The sequence below is a fragment of the Pollicipes pollicipes genome, unplaced genomic scaffold, assembly GCF_011947565.3.
Source record: "Pollicipes pollicipes isolate AB1234 unplaced genomic scaffold, Ppol_2.1 Scaffold_7262;HRSCAF=8765_pilon_pilon_pilon, whole genome shotgun sequence".
Lineage (NCBI taxonomy): Eukaryota > Metazoa > Arthropoda > Thecostraca > Pollicipedomorpha > Pollicipedidae > Pollicipes > Pollicipes pollicipes.
In genome coordinates this window covers 22,736,941-22,761,791 of record NW_023597055.1, presented here as the reverse complement: position 1 = coordinate 22,761,791, position 24,851 = coordinate 22,736,941, and the positions used below count along the sequence as shown (strand labels likewise).

The 24,851-nt window shown below is 64.4% G+C and overlaps 1 protein-coding gene across 1 annotated transcript in view; it reads right to left on the bottom strand.

Moving 5' to 3' along the window:
- Positions 1-296: 296 nt before the first annotated feature.
- The window catches only part of ecd (ecdysoneless cell cycle regulator), a 38,293-nt gene continuing 13,738 nt past the window's right edge, over positions 297-24,851 (bottom strand). The window contains exons 8-10 of the mRNA XM_037237670.1: positions 3,072-3,213; positions 2,425-2,639; positions 297-2,150 (exon numbers count right to left, since the gene is read on the bottom strand). Of these exons, the coding sequence (XP_037093565.1) occupies positions 1,971-2,150; positions 2,425-2,639; positions 3,072-3,213 (537 nt within the window). The 3' untranslated portion in view covers positions 297-1,970. The remainder of the gene's footprint in view (positions 2,151-2,424; positions 2,640-3,071; positions 3,214-24,851) is intronic.

Here is a 24,851-nt window from a genome sequence, read left to right as displayed (position 1 = left end):
CAGACAGCCCAGCCACAAGCCTGCTCACGGGCTCCCGAGGCCTTCCGCTGGCGCAGACAGCCCAGCCAAGAGCCTGCTCACGGGCTTCCGAGGCCTTCCGCTGGCGCAGACAGCCCAGCCACAAGCCTGCTTACGGGCTCCCGAGGCCTTCCGCTGGCGCAGACAGCCCAGCCAAGAGCCTGCTCACGGGCTCCCGAGGCCTTCCGCTGGCGCAGACAGCCCAGCCAAGAGCCTGCTCACGGGCTCCATGCACGTTCATTTGCTCTGTCCACACCTGCCACCTCAACACACAATACCTCTGTGCAGTTACATATATTCAATATCACAAATAAATAATACAAACTACAAGCACGCGCAGTGAGCAGCGTTTCTCCACACGGGGAGCGCTCCCCGGAATGTGCCGGGCTTCCAATCCGTGCCGAGTCTCCACCCCAAGTCCTGTGGAGCGCGCAGGGCCTACAGCAGACACCCGGCGGCGCCACCGCGCATCGGGGCCTGGCTGGCGCCGGCGCGCGCCACCGCGCCGCACCACGTAAATCAACAAACCAATGCCCGTCCCTCTTCACCTCCTACCATAATCCCGTATCAACAAGTCACGCATGTGCACTGCGGCGGCTGCTGCCGATGCGCGACAGGCGCGCGACACGACCACATATCAAAAGTAAAAACACGGGCCGGGCCAGCCGACGGTGCCGAAGCAGGGGGGATGAACGGACGGGGGGGGGGGGGGGGGCTGAGGGACCGATCGCTACCGAAAACGGAAGAGCGGAGCAGTTCGCCCGCATGCGGGAGCCAACTCCACGAAGTGATCGCGGAGAGGGCATCCGCCGCACAAGGCGGGCAGTTTCCGCGCGTCTTCCTTCCGAAGCGGTCGTACTACCGACTGAGCGTATGTACAAAAAGCAGACCGATTAGAATTGAAGGGGCGTGGAGGATGCGGCCAGGGAGGGGGGGGGGGGGGGCGCAAGAAAATGTTCGGGCGGGGCATCCGGTGCGGAAGTGGGGGTTGGGAGTGGGGGTGGGGGCTATTGCAGCAGTTATCACATATATATGTATAGAGAGTGGGCCACTACATGCGTGACCCAACGCAATCCGCAATACTGGCTTCCTTCGGCTCTCTATGTACACTGGGGCGGCGGCCGATACATCTCCACCAGCCCGCGAAGTCGAGGACGCGACTCAACCGGTCCGAGGAGCCGTGGAGGCGACCCGCGGCTGACGCGAGGCACTGCCGCCACCCCACAGCGGGCGACGACGGCTGCCGGCCGCGACGCCCGCTCTTCTCCGTCGGCGCGGGCGCCCCGTCGGCGCGCCGCCGTCGGCGCAGACACACCAGCGGGGCAAGACAAAAAGGAACGAGGCCCGCGCGGCCGGCGCACACACACGGGACGGTGGCCGATGAAATGGTGAACAGTGGAGACACGTGAAGAGCAGTCATTCAGCGACGAATCGTGGCCGCGGAGGGAGCGCGGCGGCGGAGTCATGTTCCTGGCCAATCACAAGCCGCAACGGCAGTGTGCGAGTGACGTCATATCTCGTCAGACGAATCAAAACTACAAGCAGGGTTCGTAGCCTACCCCACGCTTTGTGACCAATCAAAAGCCGCGAAAGCAGCACGGGTGTCGTTACCTACAAGTCTGCCAATCACGAAGTCGCGACGGCGACGTGCCGGTGACGTCACCCAGTGTCCAATCAAGAGTTGCGACAACAGCACGCGACGTTAGCGTGCGCCACAGGCCCGCCAATCAGTGGCGAGTATGAGACCCGGCTCCACGGTGACAGTCGGAGACTCGGGCTCGCGCAGATCACTGTCTTCTTCGCTGCGCTCGCGCATGAAGTGGAGGGCGCGCGTGCGCGCGACCAGCCGCCAGGGCTCCTGGCGCGTCGCGGTGGCCAACAGCTGGTCCCGATGGTTCCCGGCTGGTCCCGGCGGTCCACAGCTGGTCCCGGCGGTCCACAGCCGGTCCGGCCTACTGCGGCGGGCGCGCGCCGGCCGGCATCGTCTGCAGCACAGTCTGAGCCGGGCCGCCGGCGCCCTGCTGACCCTCCAGCGAGCGCAGCAGGTTCTGCACCACGTTGAGGTCCACAGCCACCGGTCGGAACTCGTCGGCCTCGTCCAGGTCCGTGCCGGACGAAGCGCTGGCGCCCGACTGAAACACGGGAGGCGGGACGGTCAACCGGGGCCGCGCACAACTCCCAACCAGTGCACCAAGAGCTATCACCTGGACAAACCCAGCAAGGGCCAGCTTGGCTAAGCTTTCTAATCCGTAAAAATCACGCATCGAAAAACCATTAAACACACAACGCACATCATCTTACAGTCCATGATACTGTAAGATGAGGCCCTAACGAACATCAAGCGAAAACACGCTATCCTGCAATAATTCCGTGACGGCACACACCACCCCGTGACATCGCACACACCTCCTTCCTGACGGCGTTCGTGGCGCGCACGAAGCTCTCCGCGAGCGTCGTGTCACGCAGCTCCTCGTCCATCTCGGCCATCAGCTGACGCACGGGACCACCGTCGGCGGGCTCGTCCAGCAACTCGTCCAGCGTCGCCGAGGCCTCCTCATCGCCGTACGACGACATGCCGGACGAGTCGGCGTCGCTCCAGTCGGCCTCGTCCAGGCCCAGGTCTGAGGGACGAGCGTGGCCAGGTCAGCCATGAGGGGGAGGGGGCACGAGCGACACGACGGACACGTGAGTGGCCACGTGAGCTTGTGATCCTGCATCGCGTCCAGCACAGCCGCCGGTGAACGCGCTCGGCGATTGCCGGTGAGCTGATCGCCTGTTCTGCCGAGCGCAGCGTCACGAACATTGTGCTTGACTCACGATACGAACAGCTCGCTCACCATACCACAGGACTTCGTCTGTCTCAGGCCCAAGACTATGACCCGACCTCGACTCACCCGCAGCCCAAACCTGACACAGGACTGTTGATTAATACGACCGTACTGAAACCCCGCCGGCGAGCCGCCTCGCGCTATGACCATGACTCGCCCTCTACACAGCGTCACACGCTCCACTCCGACTGACTCTCACCCTGACTCTGACTCATTCTGACTCACCCAGCATGCCGCGCATGGCGTCCGTGAAGCTGTCCGCGTTGAAGTCGATCTTCTGGCTGAGCGTGGAGACGCCGGAGGCGGTCGAGGCCTGGCTCAGCGTGGACACCTTGCGGGCGGCGGCCGCCGACAGCTTGCGGCTGGGCTGGCGGCGGAGCGGACGGCGTCAGTCACGGCGGAGCGGCCGTCGGAGGGGAGGCCCCTTCAGCGTGACGGGCCGCGCCCGGCAGGCGAGGGTCAGGTGTGAACTCGAGGCGGTAGTGTGGCCCTGGCTGGTGTTTATTTCTGATCTGGCGGCGTGCACCCACGACGCATATGTTTATGGCGGTGTTTCACGTGCTGATATGTTTAAAACCCGTTTAAGTTTCTGAACTAGCGCACGATGTGCTCTTAGTGTCTGAAACATGGCTCGAGACAGTTCCTGTTTGCAGCTACATTTTAGTAGGCGGAGGTCCGCAGACTCTCACATCCAGCTGCCGATCACGACAACGCTGCCCAGCCGCTGCCACATCAGCCGAGCGGCAGCCGCTCGGCCCGCTCTCGGCCGCCACTCGACTCGCCCTCGCCGCCCGCCGGCTGCTCACCTTGCGCGCGCGGGAGCTCTTGCGACTGGCCGAGTCCGCCCCGGCCGGCAGTTCTACGCCGTCCAGGCCGGAGAGGCGGCCGAGGAAGTCACGCAGCTCCTCGGCCACCACCTCAGGCTGCTGCTGCTCCAGCTGGAACTGGGCCGCCAGCAGGCCGTCCAGCTGGTCCGGGCTCACTTCCAGCCAGGCGTCGTCTGTGGAGGGCAGAGGCGGGCGTTGTGACCAGAGGATTTGGCTGGCGATCCCTTGAGGGGTCGTGGGAGCTGAGAGGCCGCAGAGATTTCACAACTTTTTAATTGGATCCATGACTTAAACCACAAATCATGTACAGAGCAAAATATCTCTAAAGCCCCTGTCTGACAGAGCCATCTGATGGTGATGTGGAGATAAGAGCTTTGCTCCATTTTCGGCATCTCTCCGGCACAAAGGAGGTAACGGTTCATGACACACCCCTACCACATCAAAGGGCGCACCAATCGATGGCGCAATCTCCTTGCAGCAGATGACGCCGCTATCGGCCGCAATTCACGGCATCCGCCCAATGATCAAAACCCGCGCAGCCCACGCGCGCCAGTGCTGTCACCTACCGTCGGCGGGCGGCAGCTGAGCTTCGCGGCGCCGCCACTCGGCGTGGTCCACCTTGATCTTGGCCAAAAGCTGGTGGACGGCGTCGCCGGGCGCTGACTGCCGCGTCTCGCTCAGCATGTGCGTGACGTAGTACTGACGCGCCTTCTCCGTCAGCGCCGAGTGCTGCCGAGACCCCTCCAGCTCGTCCTGAGGACGCGCGCACCGCGGTCAGACGGAGAACCGAGACGGACGCGCCGGCGAGGAGGGAGGGCACACAGCGGACAGTGGGTGCTCAGGGGCTCGAGTGATTCTCTCTGATGTCTGGGCCGTGGGGGGCCATACGAGTTTGACCTCAACGTGGGATGAGGCGCGGACGTGGTGCGAATGGGATAAGGCTTGGCACTGTGAAGCCTTGGACTTGGAACTGTAAAGCCTTTCTAAGACTGAATACGGCTGATACTATGCGCTTACCCCGCACCAAGCACACCTTCAGGCTTAAACATGGCTGAGATCTAGTGCTAATGATCGTAAAATGTGCATTGGTGATAACTCTCACATCCGTCAGCAATATGGTGACAAGGGCGAGCAGGACCAAACGCAACGCTGATAAGCAGGTAAATGTTCATTCAGCACCAAAGACATTACGGAAATGTCAGCATTACAAATGATACACTGCAAAGAAGGAATGAGGCGCCATTTGTGGGTATGGCGATCAGGCGTGTATGCCGTGATTATGCTGAGCCCCGAACGACCAAATTTTACCAACCGCATTCCAAACGGCCCTGACATCGTCTCCCGCGAGAGGATTTCAGTAGCCTTGAAATCGTTTCCCACAAGCGGATTTCAGCACGCAAAAATGCCGGCACAACAGGGGCCCGTGAAATGTCCCGTCGGACAAAACAGCGCTGCCTCCTTCCCGGAAGAACGTTAGGAGCTGCAGGGAGTTTTGGCCGGCTCGATCCCGGAAATCCTGCGGGCCCCGGTGACCGGGCGGCCCGACACGTCCCGAGCCTCGGCCGGAGACGCAGCGCTCGTTAGCAGACGTGTCAGCGAGATAAATCACCGCCCCGCCGACAGATACAAGGCATGTGTCCTTTTTATAATGAGCTTTCCAAAGCCCCAAATCCCCCCATACGCGGCCGGTGACTTTCACGTGCTCCCTGGCGACAGCGGAACTGCAGCCGCCCACCTGCACGCCCGGGATCCGATCAACACCACGCCGAGGTGACATCGACAGGCGGCGTGTTAGCTGCACGTCACTCAGACGCATCCACCGCGCCGCTGCGCCCCGCCTGCCGAGCACTCACGCCAAAGTATCGCTTCTGCTGCAGTGACGTCACGTAGCGCTGCCACCTGACGTCATCACGGAGCTCGTCCAGGCCGGGGTCGACGTTGGCCAGGTCTTCGGCCGGCCTCGATCGCGAGGCTAGGATCTCCAGACCGCACGCCTGGGGGAGGACGGTCAAGGGTTAGCCACGGGGCGACGTGTCGACGGTGACCCTCCAATACACGAAGACACGGCGAAAGACTCGCGGCGTCGGCGTCCGCATCCTCGACGTCACGTGATCAAACTGAGAAGTGTCACCCCTACCCAACGGTTGGACGCCTGGAAACCGCCGCGAGAAAGAACAGGCAAAGTTTGAGGACGAGCGCCGGCAGCGCACCGAAACGCGCGCCGTCTCCAGCGGCCGCGTGACCGCGTTCAAACGCCGCTCGTGAGCGGCGTCGGCCAATCTCGCGGCCAATCACGGCGGCCGCGGCACGCGCGGCAGCTAACGCCAGCCAATCGGCGAACAGCGTTTCGTCAGCCGCCGCGGCCGGCCAATCGCGGCTGGCCGTCGAGCGCGGATGCCAACACGCCAGGAGGCCACTGAGGCGCGCCGGTGGCTGGTCAGCGCCCGGTGGTGCCCGCCGCGCGCTGAGTGGCCGGGCGGGCCGCCGGCCGGCTCGCGTGCCACACGCCACCAGGTGCGCTCGGCAAAAATCGACACCATTTTTTGGCACCAGCATCAGTGACGACGCCGCGAGAGGGGGTACAAAAAAGCGCCGCGTGCTGACGCAGGCGGGACGTGGGCGGTCGGCTCAGGCCGTCACGGCTCCCGAGGCCGTCACGCTCACGCGACCAGCGAGTGCCTGACCCCGCAGAAGGGTTAGGGAGATAGAGAGGGGCGCGCCTCCAGGCGGGCGGGGGCCGCCGTCGAAAGGCTAACGGCGTACGGGATTCTGCCGATGACCACGTAATGGCACACGATCACTCATCGCCAGCGTTATCCGGCGGCGGGCCGATCAGGAACTGGACAACGGACGGGCAGCGGTCAGGAGCTGGACAGCGGTCACGCAGCGGTCAGGAGTCGGACAGCGGACAGGCAGCGGTCAGGAGTCGGGCAGCGGACAGGCAGCGGTCAGGAGTCGGGCAGCGGACAGGCAGCGGTCAGGAGCCGGACAGCGGACACGCAGCGGTCAGGAGTCGGACAGCGGACACGCAGAGGTCAGGACGGCACAAGCCGGTCCTTGCCGTGTCCGCACAACCGGTCGGGTCAGGCACGGAACTGATGCGCCACTGGGCAATCTGCCGGCATAATCTGAACACCACACCAGCCGGCGAGCCCCGCGGTTACTCCACCGCTTACACAACCGCATCACACGTTAATTCCGGCCCTGGCCGACTGGACAGGCAAACCGCGCGGCGACGGAGGTCCCACAAGCCGCTAATCACGTCCACGGGCGGGGAAACTGCCTGCGCAGGCCACCAACGGGAGCTTTACTGGCCGTGGCACACTGCGGCGGCGTTACATGACCGAACCGCGACGAACATCGCGCGATTCGATTACGGCTGGCTGTCAGTATGGGAGAGCTGCAGAGCCGTGATCGGGTTTTCTGACGGCATAAACAACCCTTTTTACAAAGTGCTCTTGCATGCCACCTTCCATTTTTTAGTTCCCACACAAACCTGATCCCGCGAGAAAATGCCTGCCGTTAAACAGCGCGTCATTTCGTAGTCGGAGAAAGGCTCCATGACTTCATCAGCTGCTCATTAAAGCCTATTTCACGATGTTTGCGGAGTACCCGGTGATTCACAAACTGGATGAACACTTTTTGAATGAGCCGCGTAGACCAAATTTTGTGCAAGAAATGGGCGTTCAGCTAACAACCAATCCAATTGGCAAAAATAAATGCATTCCATAATTACACTGAGGCAGCGTTCGCAACCCTAGAGCATACTGATGAACCCAATGGATCATCCCTCCCCAGAAAAAAAACACGCAGCAACCACACCTAGTCTTTGATGGCGTAGCCAATGCGCTCACGGCAATTTCCGAGGGGATAATCCTGTTTCCGAGCGCACCCCGCCAATTCCCACACACCCAGTCAAATTTCATAACACCGTACATGGGCAGCAGGCCTGCGGCGACGCATCACACTCACAGTGCTAGCGTTCACTGCTAGATGTCAGACTCACCAGCTTCATGCCGACGTCGGCGGCGCGGTGCCCGGGGTCGCCGCCAGGTGGCAGCTGCCAGCCCGTGCGCACGTCCGGCCGGTAGCGCTGGTGCACCAGCTGGGCGTACAGCGTCTTGGTGAACGTGACGCACGTGCGCACGCACGTCTCCGGCGGGAAGAAGCGCATGCTGCGACAGGCCTGAGGACGGCGAGACCGGCTGCCGGTGATGACGGCATTCCGGTTCCGAGAGTGGAAATACGAGTTCGCGTTTACCGTGACGAACACAGCGAGGCCAGCCGACAGGTAACAAGAGTGACTGCAGCAGACTGCAGCACCGAGAGGACGGTCCTCAGGATCGGCCCGCCCGCAGACAGGCGACAGCCTCGCCTCACAACACAACCGCGCAGACCACAGACACGCCTCCCCCCCCCTTCCCCCAATGTAACGCACTAGCTTGCGCCGCCACCAGCGCCAGCCACGCCACGCCCGATCTGCGGCCTCACCTTGAGGTCGATGGGGTCGCGCAGGTAGAACGCCTGCACCGCCGCCGGCAGCAGCTGCGGACACGCCTGCAGCAGGGCCGCCGCCGCAGCCGGCGTGCGAACTATGGCTAGGTGGTGTGACTCGGTTATCTTTCCGGGGTACCTGCGTGGAGGAGACGGGCCGGGACGTGAGAGGGGCGTCGCCGGGCGCATGCCAGCGTTTGTAAACCACCGCGTCGCAGACCAAGAGGGACCATCGGACGACAGTGCTTGAGAACACGAGCAAGCTGAGCGGGCCCCAGTCAGCTGACTGCCAACGCCCGCGACCTTTCTGCCGTGTTGCCATTGACGCGTCGGACCGAAGGGCCGTCGGCTAGCTCGAGCGGCCCGGAAGCGGCGCCGCGTGAGTGGCGACACCGCGGCGGGCCCAGTCTCCTCGGCGCCGCCCGCCGCCAGGGCGCGGACGCCGTGTCGTAACAGGCCCGCGCGGCGCCGGGCGGCCCTTCTCCGGGCAGTGTCCAATCACCAGCGATTAGTCTGCCGTCGCCACAAAAACCTACGCGCCTTTTACCCGCGGACGGGGCAAAAAGCTCCGCCCACCGCGCGCGTCCTCTACTCACCCGTCAATCTTCTGCTGAATCGCCTCGTTGACTTGGGCGTCGGCCCGCGTGGCGGCGCCAACGTCGCGCACGGCGTCCACTGCTGCCATGGTTACGGGCGCGCCGTCGGCAGCCGTCAGCTGATCGTCGCCCGGCCAAGAGAGTGGCAACAAGTGAATGTGTCCGTCGTAGACGTACACCTGTGGGAGAAGGGAAAGGGGCGTTAGACACGGTGCATTTCAAAAGTAAGTGCTGCCGCGTCGCCTATGCATTTGAAGACAGCACAAACTTGCTGGGAACGACTGCAGTATCAAGGGCGCACGCACGATTTTGACAGTGCGGGGAGGGGCACAAGTAATTTTCGCAGAAAACTGAGTAAAGCGCGCGACAGGTGCGCTTTTTACGCACATTTTTTACCTGTAATAAAAACACGATATGCTTTTGACTTTCTCATTTACACGTGGTACCCTGGATGGCCTGTCGTCATTTGGTGGCGTACATATTAATCCACGCTTTAATGCGTGCGCCTCTGTATCCTCCCCTCCATAAGCCATCACACAGCCCGAACAACGGTGTTCAAACATGTTTTGAGGTCTCATCCGATGGTCTCATCCGATGTTTTGAGGTCTCATCTCATCCGACCCTCGATATACCACCCGCTCAGTCGGGAAATAACGTCTGATTTGAGGAAGAGATTTTTCTCATCACACGAAATGTCACGCTTCTGGGCCAAACACACGGAATGTCCCGTCATATCGGGTGGCTTGGGGCGTCATCACATCACGTCCGGTTTAGATCCAGGAAAGGTTGGACGTCATGAGACAATGGCCGAGGCCAGCGGCCGACGCCGTTCCCAGTGGCAAGAGGTCCGCGGACGGGCAGTGAACGCAGGGTGGGCAAACAACAGACAATGGGGTACTTTTCCGGTACATGGAGACCGGGCAGGCCAAGGAAACATCAACGTCATCAAGCACCTACTTGCACTTATTGGCATGTCCAGGAGGGTGACAAGGGTCAAGTAAATCCGTCAGCACAAGTTGACATTGCAAAAACCCGCCACCTGGCCAAGTGGTAACATCTTGGGACAGCTTTAATACTGGCTCGACCCTCCCTGTGCGCCAGCTCTCACTACGTTGTTCCTTTCAACAGGCGTCACAAGTCCGCCTGAACACGTCCTCACTGGTCCTCACCTCGGCCCTCGCCGAGAATCGCACACCCTTCCCCACAAGCCGCATTCCTCCTCACCGCGGCCGCTGCCTCCGCCCCTGCCGCTGGCGGTGGTTCAAGCAGTTTGGCTGGGCCGTGGGGGCGACCGCAACCGTTAGCGTCGCAGAGGTCAGTGACCCACCGGGCCGCCGCCAGGTCACGTGACTGGACGCCGCGACACGCCAATTACCGCCGGCAGGGTCACGTGGTCCGGCCAGCCGCCGCCGACAAAAACGAGCGCAAGAACGCCACTCACGCCAGCCTGCCGTGAGATACCGCACGACGCTGCGAGCCGTCGTATGGCCCGCTGTCTGCATCACGCTGTGGGTCTGAGCGCTGTGACTGCCGCGGGCAGCAGGAGCCTTCGTGGGCTACCCTAGGGCGGACTGGGCCACCGTGACTGCCGCGGGCAGCGTCAGCCCTTGTGGGCTACGTTGGGGTGTCCTGGGCCACCGTTGGGCCCCATGGCTAAAAGGCCATGCTGCGGGTATATGCGAACCGTGAGCCACATCAACGGCCGGGTTCACGGGCCACACCAAGCAGCATGCGCATTCGTCCGCCCCGTCCCAACGTCCAGATGGCTGCGCCACTTCAACTGGTTCGGCTCATGAATGAGGCAAAGATCAGAACGCTCGTGTAGGGCGAGCAGCCTGAAGGCAGGGTCACCGAGTATTCCCACACAGCGCCTTACGTTAGATAACCAAGCCAATACCGTGCGCAAGGCTGAATGGCTGCAGTTTCCACTTAGATGTTCCGTCCCCGTCACGCGCTAAAATCAGAGAATACTGGGGAGTCACCGCCGCATTCCAGAGGCTTGGAAAATTCCGCCCGCACCTCGGCCACCGGCGGTGTCTTGACTGGCCGGTGACGGCGGCGCCGGTCACGGCCGGGGTCACGGCGGCGCACCTTCGCAGAGCCGACAGCTGCTGACTCAGGCGGTGGCCTTTCCCGCGGCGGCCGGCCGGCCGGCGGACCGCTCCGCGCCCGGCCGCCCTCCCCGGCAGCTTCCGCGAACGCCGCGCCGCCGTCCGGCACAAGTGCGCCGCCTCCGCCGCCGATCGGCAGTCGCCGGCCGGTCGTGTCGCGGCAGCCCGGCCGGCACGCCCCGCGGCCCCCGCGGCCCAGCCCGGCCGACCCGAGCGCTGCACCATCTAATCCGGCCGGCAAGGAAGCCAGTGACAGCTGCCGCTCTTGAACTTGCGACCGGCGGCTAAAAAACCGCCGCGCGGATGAGCCGCTCGTGGCGGGGGGAGGGGGAGGGGCGGGCGAACCGGTGGAGCGACATGCCGCTGCTGGCGGCCGGGTCACCAGAGGTCGGTGCCCGCGGGCGCCCACGAGCCCGGTCAGCCTTGAACGCCAACAGGTGACGGCCGTCCAGGGAGATCGAATAAAAATGGACGCCTCGGAAGCGAAACTGCAGCGCTGCCGGATTCGGTTTTTGCAGCGCCGAGGCGATTTTTGGCGGCGGCGGGGCGATCCGTGAGGACTGTCCCGGACCACTTTCGACAGCCCTGACGAGCCTGATGGGCCGCGCCGCACGAGCGCTCGCCCCGTCGCCGCTAATCCCGGCGCGCCTCTCCATCCAAACCATCCCGAATCGGACACGACCGGCCAGCCGATCGGTCAGGCTCAGTCACCGGCACGTAGTCCCCCCCCCCTCCCCTCCCCGGTCATCCCCTGTCCTACAGCTTACGGGCGCCGGCGACTCCCTGCGACGAAGCAGAAGCCGTTCTCGGTGGCGCGCGCCGTGGCTGTGAGGCCGCCGTGTGGTGACACGTGACCGGGCGGCGGCGGTGGCGGCGACTGGACCACCGGCGCCGGCGCGCTGACCGGGTAAGGCGGCCAAGCGGCGCGCGACACGACACGACAGGCGGCGCTGCAGCGCCCGCCTGCCGGTAAGCCTGATGGCCTGACGGCGCGCCCGTCGCGCCTGGCCGAGCGCCGCCTGTCCTAGCTTCGTGAGCCGAAATCTAGAGCCTTCTGTTTAGTTACAGCTGGCGCCCTTTTAAGCCCCGAGCGCGGCACTGCGCCGTGTGGGCGACAGACCTTCAGTTGCCCCGTCTCAACGACTGCTGTGATTCGCCAGCGACTTAGCGGGGAAATCTTACATAAACCGACCTGTTCTCCAATGATATGCAGTGCGATTCAAAGAGGGCGGTCGTTTTACGGCTTGGACCTGGTCGGGGTGGGCAGGCGACGCTGCACTCGGTGCTGCAGCCTCACCAGCCGCCCGGGGCGCAGGGGTCCGAGCAGTCCTCCAGGACCAGGCGAATGACGCCAGCTGGCAGGCATGTCGGCCACAGAAGGTCAGCGGAGCGCGGACCAGTGCGCCGCCTTTGAAGGCCACGGACACCGCTCGGACTCCGAGGAAATCCGTCTGGAACTCCGCTGGACGGCCAGGACCTTGCTCGCCGGGACCTTGCTCACCGGGACCTTGCTCACCAGGACCTTGTTCACCGGGACCTTGCTCACCGGGACCTGCTTCGCCGGTACGGACGAAAAGACTGGATTTTAACCCCCCTTAGATCGGATCAACGCCGTACGGTAGTTACGACAAGGGCGCCCCCGAGCTACCAGGAAAGACTAAATTCTTCCGCTTGTTTCCGCCGATCCGCTGCTGCAGCGGCCGGCGGGTCCGCTAGCTCTCACCCCACTTCAGGCGGAAGGCGCCGGGCGGCACCGGCTTCCGCGAACTTGCTGCACTCATAGCGTGCCGGCCAAGCCCATCAGTACGAGACCGGGGCTCGGTGACGACCGCCGGGTCCGTTCGTCGAGAAGGCCCGCGGATCAGCGGAACTGGTGGCTCAGGAGCAGTTCGGCGGCCGCTTAGAGGGAGCCCACGGGGGCACGTTCGGCGCCGCTCATATGAAGCCCACGGGACACGTTAGGCGGCCATTCACAAGGAGCCCCCGGGGGCACGACCGGTGGCCCACGGGGGCACGTTCGGCGCCGTTCATAAGGAGCCCCCGGGGGCACGATCGGTGGCCCACGGGGGCACGTTCGGCGCCGCTCATATGGAGCCCACGGGGACACGTTAGGCGGCTGCTCATATGGAGCCCCCGGGGGCGCGTTCGGCGGCTGCTTAAAAGGAGGCCACAGAGACACGTTCGGTGGCCGGTCCAGAGCAGCCCTGACAAAGCTCCACTCAGACTGCTGGAGGTGATGAGTTGGGCGGGGCGCGGGAGGCGAACGAGGTCGCGTGCCAGGGGATCGCAGAGATACTGCGGAGTAGCAGAACATGACCAAAGGACTGATCCGACCACAGTGCAACAGCACAGACCAAACGGACAGAGTCACAGACCAGATTAGCCCTATGAGGAGCTACGGGCTTCTACTAAGGGCGTCTTACGGAGACAAGCCCACCATCAAGGCAGGCGCTCCGCGCAACTCCGCGCGGACAAGCACAGTGTCCGCGCACAACTATCTCCGGTTGATAGCAGCTTAACCCAAAGCCGGCCAAACTCCTAGCAAAAGAACACCGAACACAAACGCAACATCCGACCGCCAGCACGCGAACAACCATCACCGGCCGTCGACACACTCCCCGCTCCAGCACCGCCCACAGCGCCGGCCACGACGCGGCGAGCACCAGCCACACCAGCGGCGTCACCTTCTGTAGCGTCACCACCGCCTCGCTTCGGCCGCACCACCGCACTGCCGCCCGGTACGCCGGCTCGCAGCTGCGCGCGCTGGCCTACTTTCCGCCGCAATTACCTGCCAGACAGCCATGCGGAACGGCCACCGATTGGCTGTCAGAGGGGGGATGGGGGAGGGGGTCGCGTGCCACCCCCTGTTGGTAAACACGGCCATCGCGTGCGGCCACCAGCGCCCCGCTATGATCCGTGCCGGGACAGTCACGCAGCCGGCGGCTGAGCCGGTCCTCGGCGCCCGCGCCGCCCACTCGGCCGGAAAGCCACGCGACGTGGGCGGAGACTGTCCGGGCGCCGCCAGGACGAGGGAGAGGTGGGGGGGGGGGGGGGGGTGAAGTGGCTTCCAGCCGGCGCGCCGGTGCGAGCCCGGGCGGCGGCGGCCTCGGAATCGGCCTTGATGTTTGTTCGTTCGCCAATTTGCTGGCCCGGTGGCACGATCGCCGCCGTCCGACTCCTGTGGCCTTCCGCCTGCGATTGTAGGGGGGGGGGGGGGGGCACCCGCCGACGGGTGAACGGTGACCTCGCAGCCAGAGCCGCACGCCATTGGCCTTCTGATCAACCGCGGCTCAGGGGACGTTCATTCACAGTGCTCGCCCAGAGTGAGCTCCCTCCACCATGCACGAGCTGAGGGCGCGCGCGGCACCAGCCTCTGGACTCTGGATCAACACCTCCATGGTAGGCGAAAGCCACACGGGGTGTTTGCCAGGTCCATCATGTCGCAAATTATGGGGCAAAAGGCCTGTAGGCGCGGCGGCCTAAGAGGCCACCTCCGGGATGGACCAGATAACGATAACCATACTGCGCTGACGTCAAGGCGCTCTTCCCGCTTGGTGCGATGCGGTCGCGACGCTTCCTGGTGTGCGTCGTCCGCCGACCGCAGTGAGCTCATCGTGGGGGGGGGGGGGCTCACCTGTTCCCCGGCCCCTCCCCTCAAACCGCCGACCGCAGATGAGCGATGTGCCGCTCGCCAGGAAGGGCACAGCCCAGCCGTCGGACATTCTTCCCGGTCCGGTGGCCCAGTCAAGGTCCCGGCCGAGCCCCGCCGGGCCCCGAGACGGCAGGCGCGAGCACAGATTTCCGCACCGCAGAAGCCGCTTAACGGCGCCGGAAAAAAACGAGCCGTTGCTTGGCACTACGACTCCCCTCTCACGAGGCTGACGGGCGTTTTTGACCGAGCCGGCCAACAGCCGGCTTTTACTAATTTTAACCGGGACAGTGGTTTAAACCCGTTTTAACCGTTTATAAACGGCTTTGACGGGCGTGAAATCGACACAAATCAGTTAACGCACCATTCATTCCGCAAATGATATAAAATAATTACAATCGCAACAAAGAAGTTGATAACTTAAGAATGCTTTTTCGTACTAAGGCGGTGCCGCAACAGCACGTCCTGCAAGTAATAAAATGGTCGAGTTGGATGCTCAACTTCAACTGCAATTGATTTTTCCTACCAAAATGCCCTGCTGCTTAAACCTTAATGATGTCGTCTTTAATCAATGCAATCCCACATTCAAAGGTTAGGAATCGAGTACCATAATGGTCAAACATGTAGTTCCTGCCCCGCTGACGTCTGAGTCTAGTACTTCTTCCGCAACTGCTACTTAAAATGACCGTGACGTGGCAACGGACATGCACCCGTCGAAGCCAGCTTATACCAATTGGTGACGCGACTTTAACTCATTCAGGCCATCCCGCATGCACCGCAGCTTAAACTGATTAGACCAGCCCCGCGGCCTGATCTCGCCAGCTCCGGTTTTTACCCGGCCGTCAGATCGGCCTGGCAGGCGTTGCAGTGACGACAGCGCTGACAGGAAGCTGAGGGTTCACGTGGGCATGACGGCCACTGAGCGCGGGTCGCGTCTCCGGCACCCTCCCAAGGTGACCTTGACACGCCGGGCCGCCGCCGGTCGCAAAGGTCAGCGCGAACAAAGACCCCATGAAGCAGAAAAAGCGACGTGCAAGCGCGGCAAAAACGCCGCTGCGTGAGCAACAAATCGGCGCGGCCCGCGCGAACCCGGCGCGGCCGGCGCGAACCCGGCGCGGACGAGGCAGCGGCCGTCGCGGCGCGCGCCGCTCCGGTATGCGCTCCCAGCGCGGGCGAGCAGCGACCCGCGACGAGCCCGATCAATGAGAACTCGGCGACCAGCCCGGCTGATTCGGGCGGCGCCGAGAGCCCGTCAGCACTGAGCAGCCGCTTGGTCAGGCGACCAGGCGGGCTGACAGGAAGCCTGACGCGACGCGTGACAGCACCCCGTCAACCGTCCGGGCATAGAACACGCCACCCACTACAGAGCCCCGACCAGCGAAAACAAGGCGCCGCCACCCTCGTAAACCGAGCCCAACAGCGAACCCAAACAACGACGTCAGCGCACAGGTCACCGGCCCCTCGCATCACCTGTCGCGTGCTACTCACGAGCTCGTGCGGCGCCGCGCGCGTCGCAAGGTCACAGGTCGTCGGGTCACGCTCGTCGCGGCGCCGCGGGCGACGCGCCGCCAGACAGCGTGCCGCCGACTGCCGCCGCCCCGGCCCGGCCCGCGGCGGACCTCCCCGCGCGCAGCCGCGGCGCAGCAGGGGAGCGTGCTGCGAACGCCGGCGGGCGCGGCGTCTTCCGCGCTGACACCGGAGCTGGTGACCACTGAACATTGTGAACTTTAGGCGTGTATGAGATTGAGGACTGAAGGAACCCGGGGAAACGAAAACGTCACGGAAACGACAGAACGGGCTGGTCGGCCCTTCATGGTCGCGCCCCATGACCTCCCCCTCTTTTGGCTCCGCCGGGGACTCCGGCAGGGTGCCTCCCGCGAGAAAAGTCGCCATGAGGGATGATCTTTCACGCAGTTAACGACACCGAAAAAGACGCAGGAAACTGGCGGCTCCACCGGATATTGATCTGCCGGCTCAGGCGCCACAGACCTCTAAGCACCGGCTGCGGTGCGCGCCGGGTAGGAAAGAGAACGCCGCCGCCGCGCGCGCCACTGACCGAAGATGCCAGCACAGTTCCACGGCCGCGACGCCGCTGGCACGGCAGACAAAAACAAAGCCTCGTCCGAGATGCTCCCCGATGCGCAGCCGCAGGAGCGTTCAACCTTACTTTACCCGTCTTACCTCGACTGGCCGGCGCTGTTGACTGACCAAGCCCCGAGTGGCAGGAGGACCCCCTAAGACTTCGCCGCCGGCAGTTGACCCAAATCCCCCCCCCCCCCCGCCGCCGCCACACTATCGACGCCGAAGCGCGTTCGCCGAAGTGCCGCCGTCTGACCCCGTTCGACCGGCGGCAATTGGGGCTCGTCCGGCGGCAGCGCGCGAAGTGGGCCGAGCTCGCTCCGGCGTCAGCGCCAGCTCGCGCCGGCGCCGGCGCCACCCCGGCCGCGCACGCGTCGTCACCGGCGGCGGAGGCGGAACGGGAGCTTCGCCAATCGCGACACCTGCGCGTGGAGGGGTGGGGCCCGACCGCATCACACACGGGCATCCAGCAGAGCATCTTGGACGCGTGGCTTCCCGGCTTGATCTCTCAATTTATGGATCTAAAACTGCGCATACCAGGCCAGGCCGAATTCCGCGGCACCGGCCGCTTCCATCAACAAGATGCTTTGTTTTCATGAGCCTGGCTGCAGCCAAGGCAGCGTTGACGGGACAACGAGGCGTGTGTGTGTGTGTGTGTGTGTGTCTGTGTGCGTGTATGTGTCGGGGGGGGGGGATAATTGCCACGTACGTGCGAGCGTGGCGTATGTGGGGCATCGATTGACCCCTAGCCCGGGGCAGGCACGGTGGTCTCCCTTCCCCATTGACCATGCATAGCCACTGCCATCACCGAATGGCACGCGTCCGCTTCTAGGGTCAAATGCCCCATCACGGCCCGGCGAATCCGAAATTGACAGCCGAGCGCAGTTTTTGCCTGGCAGCCGAGCGCACTCGCCAACGCCAGTCGCCACAGTACGGTGAGCGCCGGCGATCATGGATGAGGAACGCGTCCCGATTTAAGGACAACTCAAGGGAAGCTTTATTGTCACGTCCCTTCACGGCGACGACTGCGGAGCGAGAATGAAAAATGGAAACAACCGTCCTGCTGGTGCGCGATTTTTGTGATCGTTCGCCTGTTGTCCACGCAACGTCATCACGGGCTCACGTGAATTTGTAGGGATGGAAGTGTTTTTTTGGGGGGGGGGCGAAAAATCAACCTAACCCACAGCAACCCTCAATGTTGTGTCATTTAAACGCTGATCATTACCTTCAAGTACCGCAATACCCGTTGGAGAGATTGGGTCTACCAAAATCATGTTTTATTTTGTTCCCTTGCCACAACTAGACGCCCATCATGCGCCCTGTCACTGCCAAGAGCGTTACCAGATAAAACAATATCATTTCAAAGGTGCCATTACGGCGACCTCGCTTGCCCCAGTCCAACGTGGAGGCTAAAACTTCACAGAATTACAGCGCAAAGAGAAAGCCTCTCACAGAAACATGCCAGTCATGGAGACAATGTGCCTCAACGTACTTACCCTTGCCTAACACATTTTTCGTTGAGCCCTTGCAACCATAACACGAATCCAAGGCGGCACAAAAGCAGCGCAAGGCAGACCTGGAGGTGATTTAAAGACCATATGTCTGGCCTCGTAATCTTAAAAGCCTAACGCCAGCTCAAACTCGACCTCCGCCAGTGCCGCCCGTTAGCGAAACCTCCCCTTTCGCCGCCAAGCGGTCGTCGACCGATCGCTTTCGACCGGCAACGGTTCCTCGCGGCCGGCGGCGCCCGAGGCCAGCGCGCCGGCCAGACGGCGTCTCAAGGTCGTCCAAGGTCAGGAGGTCACGGTCAGCCGATGCCCGGGGGCGGCGGGGTCGGCGGCCGCGCTCCTGGCCGGGGCACCTTCACACGGCACCGCTAGGCGAACCCGTCGCCGCGGAGAGGGTTGAACGCACGGCGGTCGCCGCGCCGGCGCTGGTGTCAGAGTCGGGCGTGACACGGGAAGTGCCAGGTGACAGAAATGGTGTCAGACGGCCCGACGAAGCTGGCGAGACGGGACGGCCACTGCCGCCACCTTGGTCATGAGAAACGGGTCGGCCGCGGTCGCACCGCGCCGTCCGCTGCCACCGGCTTCGCTTCTGCTCGCTCATAACGGTCCGTCACTGGCCCAACAAACCTGCTGCTCGCGGCCGCCGGTGGATATTTATGCACGTGTTTATTTGGCAGGACGGCTCGTCCAAACGCAGCTCTAGTTTCAACCTGCGCGATGTGACGATGAAAAAGGCTTGACGGCAAAGGTAGAAGAAGTGCGTCTTGACGCACGCAAAACATGTCACAGGCATGCTTTTATTTTGACACCCCAGTCGAGCTCGCGAACCTCGAATCAAGCCTTTGTCACAAGCTATGTTTGGAACGCCAACAACACAGGCCAAACATGGAAACACAGCCTAACATTAAAGTTTTTCAAGTTTAAGTCTCAAGCTTACATCTTAGTTAAGTCACACCAAGCAGTGCCTATTGGGTGAGCCCCGGCCCTACGGCACATGCTAAGCCCATGTAGACACCAGAACATGAAACTGTGATTCAACCACCCAATTTGTTTCATCCTGTCAAACAAATTCCAGCACCAAACATCGGGTCGACTCGCCACGCAGACAGGCACGCCACTCACGCGAAGACGCGGAAACGTTCCCGCAGCGCCGAACTACGCAGCGGCCCACACGGGATGTCCCGGACCGCTATGCCCCGCGGCGATTACGCTGCGTCGAAGCCGGGCACGGTCATGGCCATTGTACGCGGGAAGACGCTGCTCTAGCTGACCACGGCCGCGCAGCCGGTCGGCGGACTTCGCAGTACCGTGACGCAGGTGCCGCGGCCAGGGGCCACTCCAGCGCCAGCAATTCAGGCACACGATTCACGATCACCGTGTGCCGGCATTCTTCCCGGAACATCAGTGACGGACCGCACTGACGAACGAGCTGCGGGAAGTTCCGGCTAACATTCCCGTCAAACCGAAGACCCTACACGAGCCCGCTCCCTCCGATCGATCGCAGCACGCGTTCGCCGGCTCGGGGTTGGTCACTCCCGGGTTACTATTGCTGGCTTTTTCAACAGCACGGGAAGCATGGACACATTAGGCTTGCAGCCGATTCCTTCAATCCCTCGTGACGTTTTACACCGTGCGATATAAAGGTTGTTGTTGTTCACTGACTCAGCGTACAACGCTCGCTAGCGCGGATCGGGTCCGCAGCCGGCCCGGCCGCCGGCGACCACTCCCAGCACCCCGTCCCGGCCGAGCCGCGCCGACACGGAAGCGGCCGGAGCGCGAGCTGCCGCAGCCCGACCGTGGGAACGGGAGCGAGGCAGCTCTAATGGCGCCGGCGAGCCACTTTCGGCTCCGGCTCCGGCTCCGGCTCCGCGTTGGCCGCGCCGGCGGCTCCGGCTTCGGCCGCGCCGGCGGTTGAATGGACGGACGCGACAGCTGCTGGATGTAACGGTGGCTGCGGCTGCGGCTGCTGCTGCTGCGGCGGCGGCGGCGTGACCTTGACCGCGCCTGACCTGGAATTGCCACCGCTGTGACGTCACCGGCGTTCTGAGCCGGCGCGTCGGCGACCGTTACGAGACCAGACCGGGTCAGTGACCCAGCTCGGACAACGGGACCGACGCTCTCTCCTCTCGCGCTACGTCTCTCTCCGCCGCGTGCCCCATCTATACGTCAGGTCTCCGCATTACTCCCCTCTCCGTCTCTCCCTCTTCTGCCCCAACCATCGATGCACGTGCGCGCTCGAGTCCGGCTCTCGGCTCTGCCGTTTGCAGAAAAACTCCCCTCGCCGCCGGCCGCTGCCGCCACTCTGCCTGCACCTCCTCCCTCCGGTTCACTCTTCCCGGCGCGCGGCCTGCAGCGGCCCGCCCGGGTGCTAAGATCGAAAGCGACCGGGTCAGTTACTCTCGCCCGAGCAGCGCCGCGGCGGCCGGCAGGCCCTCCGCTACCCGTCCCACGGCCGCAGACGCACTCATGACCAGACCTGACCCTCCCGCCCGCCCCACACACGCTGATGGCCAGACCTGACCTCGTCGCCCGCCCCCACACGCCACCGGGCGCGCGGTGACCACGATGCCGCACGCCACCCAACACCAGCCAGGCCCGGCCTGGCCTTCTGCCGGCATGTTCAGCACGCTTGGGACGGCGTCAATCGTCATCAGCTGACAGAGCACGCCGCACACTCAACTCTCGGGCCGTGAAACACTCCGCTCTCCGAGCCCGCACTCCGAGCTCGCACTCCGTTCTGGGCTTGAGCCAACACCGGCTGTGTCGTCAGCCATCCACTCATCAAACACCAGTTGTCGGCTCACCAGTTTCTTACGGCAAACTTATAGTCACGCCGTTTTTATCGCTTTGTGCAGACGCAGCGGGCAGAAACTGTTCAATGCCAATCAGCATTTGCGCTTAAAATAAATCTAAATTCGACGGGCCGCCGGAACTAAGCACCCTCCACCCCATCTGCTGAGCTGGTGCTGTTTGAGCCGTGCAGCTGCGGCTTCTCTGGCCGCCGACGACAGCAGCCCGGCGGCGCGGTGGGACGCCGCCGCGCTCCGCCGAACTCGAGATGAGATCGCCAGACGCGGCGCCGCCGCGCTCTCGTCCAAAGCACGAGGCCGGCCTGAAGTCGGCCGCCGCCCGCCGAGCCGGCCGCGGAAACGCCGCGGACGCGCCGAGCGCCTGTTGAGGGCGCGGAGGGAGCCAGTTGAGCGGCGGCCGGAACCGCACCAGGCCCGGTGAGTCCGGGTATGACGCAACACGGCCGAAGAGGTCGAGTCCGCCACCGGGCTCCAGCCGGGCCCGCGCGGCGCAGCGCGGCCCGTGACACCGTGGCGGCCGTGGGACTCCGATTAAGCGGTGACGGGGTCCGCCACGACCCACTGACAGCATAGCCGCCGCGGTGGCGGTCGGGGCGAGACCGACAGAAAACACGCGAAAACTGGACTCCGTGGGGATGGAACCCACGCCAATCGTCGCGTCGCGCTGCCTCCTGGACCGTGCTTCGCGCCATTCCTGACAGCCATCAACACCGGATACGACCGATTAGCGGGCGGCGCACGCGGCCCGGGATTGCCCTTGGTGGTTGACGTTATGCATGGCAGCGTTTCAGACAATCCCCGCCGGCGTCCGAGCTCGGCGCGCTGCGGGTACCGGCGCCGCGCCGGCGACCAAGCGACATGTCGTGACGGCGCCCGCGAGACCGCGTTCAAGGTCCGCCAAATTGCTCGCCCAAGGGGGGCAGACGTCGCCGTGGGCCGGCGGCGGCGCGGCGTGACGGGCCGAGCAGCCGGCGCCAGGCGACTGGGCCTTTTCCAAGGGCAGGCCCGCGCTCCGGCGCGTCACACGCGTGACGGCGCGTCACACACGTCACGGAGCGTCGCACAGGCCGGCCAGAGGAGAGCCGTGAGTCACTGTGACGGAAACGAGCTGTTCACGGCCGCGGCCGCCGGGCGCCGCGCCACCGGCTTTCGACGAACGGCCTGGGGTTCAGCTTCGCGCCGACCGCGACGCGTCACGGTGCGGACAAAGCTATTTTTGAAGAGAAGACAGGCTCTTCGGCAGTAAGAACGTGCGTGAAAACGACAGACCATGTCGAATCCGATGCCCTTCCTGGGTTTGAGAAAAAAACGCCGCGTCTTGTGCCCAGCTTCTCCACTGAAGATGCCGGCGCCGAAGATTGCGCCGATGACGCTAGTGACATCTTTTGTGCGTTTCGCAAACTACGCCGCGGCCTTCGACAAGGCAGACCTCGGGTGACGCCGCCCGATATATCCAGGTCGGCGCCGGGCGCCGGGCGCCCTTACGCCGTGCCGCTGAGCGGTTGCCACGCGGCGCGGGCAGCGCGCCCTGAAGTCGAGCCGGAGCGTTCCAAAGTCGAGCCGGCACGAGCCGCGCCCCCCTCCTCATGAGGGTGCTGACACCCGGTCGCCTCGAGCGCCGTCGGTCCCATGCTCTCCAATAGCTGGTAACACCACGGGACACGAGGCACGCGCCGGGGCGGCCGCCTGGCCAGACTAAGGCGTTGTCATGACAACCTGCTGGCGCGGACGTCGGGTGCGGCCGCCCACGCCGCCCGAGACCAAGCCGGCAGTGAGGCGGCGCCCACCCGAGCCGCCAGACAACAGAGGCGGTCGTGCCCGCTGCCCCCGGGCTCACCCGACCCGCCGCTGACATTCGGTGAATGGCGGCATCGGGCTTTGTCGCGCAGCCTTGGCTGGCGGCGACCAGACGGTGTCGGCCGCCGTATCTCCCGGGCGGAGGCGCCCGGCTCAGTGCGCCGCGCGGGGTCGTCGGTTACGAGAGGCCTCGGTTGCCGGCGGGATCAGCTGTTGTCGGCACCCGGCCGTCGCTCGGGGCCCGGCTGGCCTGCTCGATCTGACCGTGAGGCAAAACGGGTGCCGACCAAGCGTTCCTGGGGGGCGACGGGCGACCGACACGGGCTGTTACTGAACCGGACCGCGCCGACAGACACCGTCCGCACCACACAAGGATGCCCCTAAAATAGCTCGCGTGTCCGGATCCAGACCGTCGCTAATTTCGTCAGGCCGAACGTCATCAAGTTTCAAGGACCCGAAATTGCAAATTCAACGTCGCAGACGGCTGACAAGTCGCCGCACCGCGCCGTCGCTCAGCTAGATCGGCGACGCGCGGCAGTGGCGGACCGGCCAGGCAACAGAGCCACCCGTCGCAGCAGGAGCCGCCGGACCCGAAGCCGGCGCCGCCCGCCTCAAACGCCGCGCCGCCCGCCGCCACACGCAAGCGGCATTGTCCGAACGCGAAACGGCGTGCATCCTCCGGGCGGCACGCGAAGCCGGCGGCGCCCACCGGCGGGGCGTCGCCGCATGCCGCCGCTGTCCGGCGACCGAACAGCGAGCCACGAGCGGACGGCGCTGATGCACAGGAGGCGCCCGGGCCGATCAGTTACTTGATCACGAGTATTCCTAATCGCAGGCACCTCGGTATCCCTGATGGCAGGTACCTCGGTGTCCCTGATGGCAGGTACTTCACACCGGTCTCCCCCGCATCGGCGTGTCGCCCTGCGACTGCGCACGTTCGGCCTGCGCCAGCGCACGCCGCCGAGCGCCACGTGGGACGGCGCGTGCATTCACCCCGAGCCCGGCCACGTGCGATACTGCACGCATGAGAGCGCCGCCGCCGTGCGGTCGGCGGAAGCGGCCTGTTCCGCGGGCTGGCAGCAGGCATGCCGTCGCGCCGGCGAGGAAGGGGCGCAAGTCCGCCGCTAAACGCCGGGCGGGCACCGGCCATTGTCTGAGGGGAGCGGGAGCGAGGCCAGTCACTCGCCCGGGCCGGCAGTGGCGGCCCCCCGAGAAGACGTCAGGCTCACAGCCAACTGAAGCGTCTCTCGTGCCGAGCCGAGCGGGAGGCGGCTCAGGATGGCGACTGCCTCCACCGCTCGCCGCCGCGGACGCCAGCCACCGGCTCCGTCTGGAGGCGCGGTGGGCGTGTGACGGGCGGCACCAGCCGTCACAGCAGGCCGCCAGCGGCGCAGCGAGGCCAGGCCGACGCCCTGCATTCCGCGCGGCGCGTCACGTCACGTCGTCACGTCGCGGGCGCCGTTCCGGCGCCACGAGCGCCACATTCCGTCGGGGAGTCGGCCGACGATGGCGGCCACTCTGGCAGATCAGCCCGGTCCCCGCCGACCGATCCACACCGATCTCGGCGTAACGTGCCCGAACGGCGGCAGCTTCCGCGCGCCGCGCCGCGCCACACTTCCCTGCCACCCTGCGCCGAAGCTGACTGGTTTCTGGGACGTTGGAAGGCTCCGGGGCCTGCTTCCTTCAGCCGTGGTTTGCTAGTGTGACGACGCTTCACACGGAAGCGTCGGGTTCAGCGCGGTCGCGCGGCTCAGACGCACCGCAGGGCCGCTCGTCCACGAGGCCTCTCACGCTAAGAGGGCCGTGACGGCGCGGGCACGCGCAGCCGCGGCCGCCGGCCATGCTGACCCCTGTTGCCAGGTCAGAGGGGACCGGGCCGCTGCTGCGGGTGTCGGCCGCGCGCGCCGCAGTGTGGCCGATCGGAGCGCGTATCGTGGATGACCCCAGATCGTCGGCGCCGCGAGGCGGCCGGCCACGCAGAGCCACACAACACAACACAACGGGACTGAGGCGGAAGGAAGCCTATCCGCCGAGCCGCGGCTCTCCTCGGCTTTGCTCTGCCGTCGGGCCGGTGGCTTCGGCTCTGTGCCGGCTGTGCGGGTCCGGCAGACACCGACCAATAATCCAAGCGAGC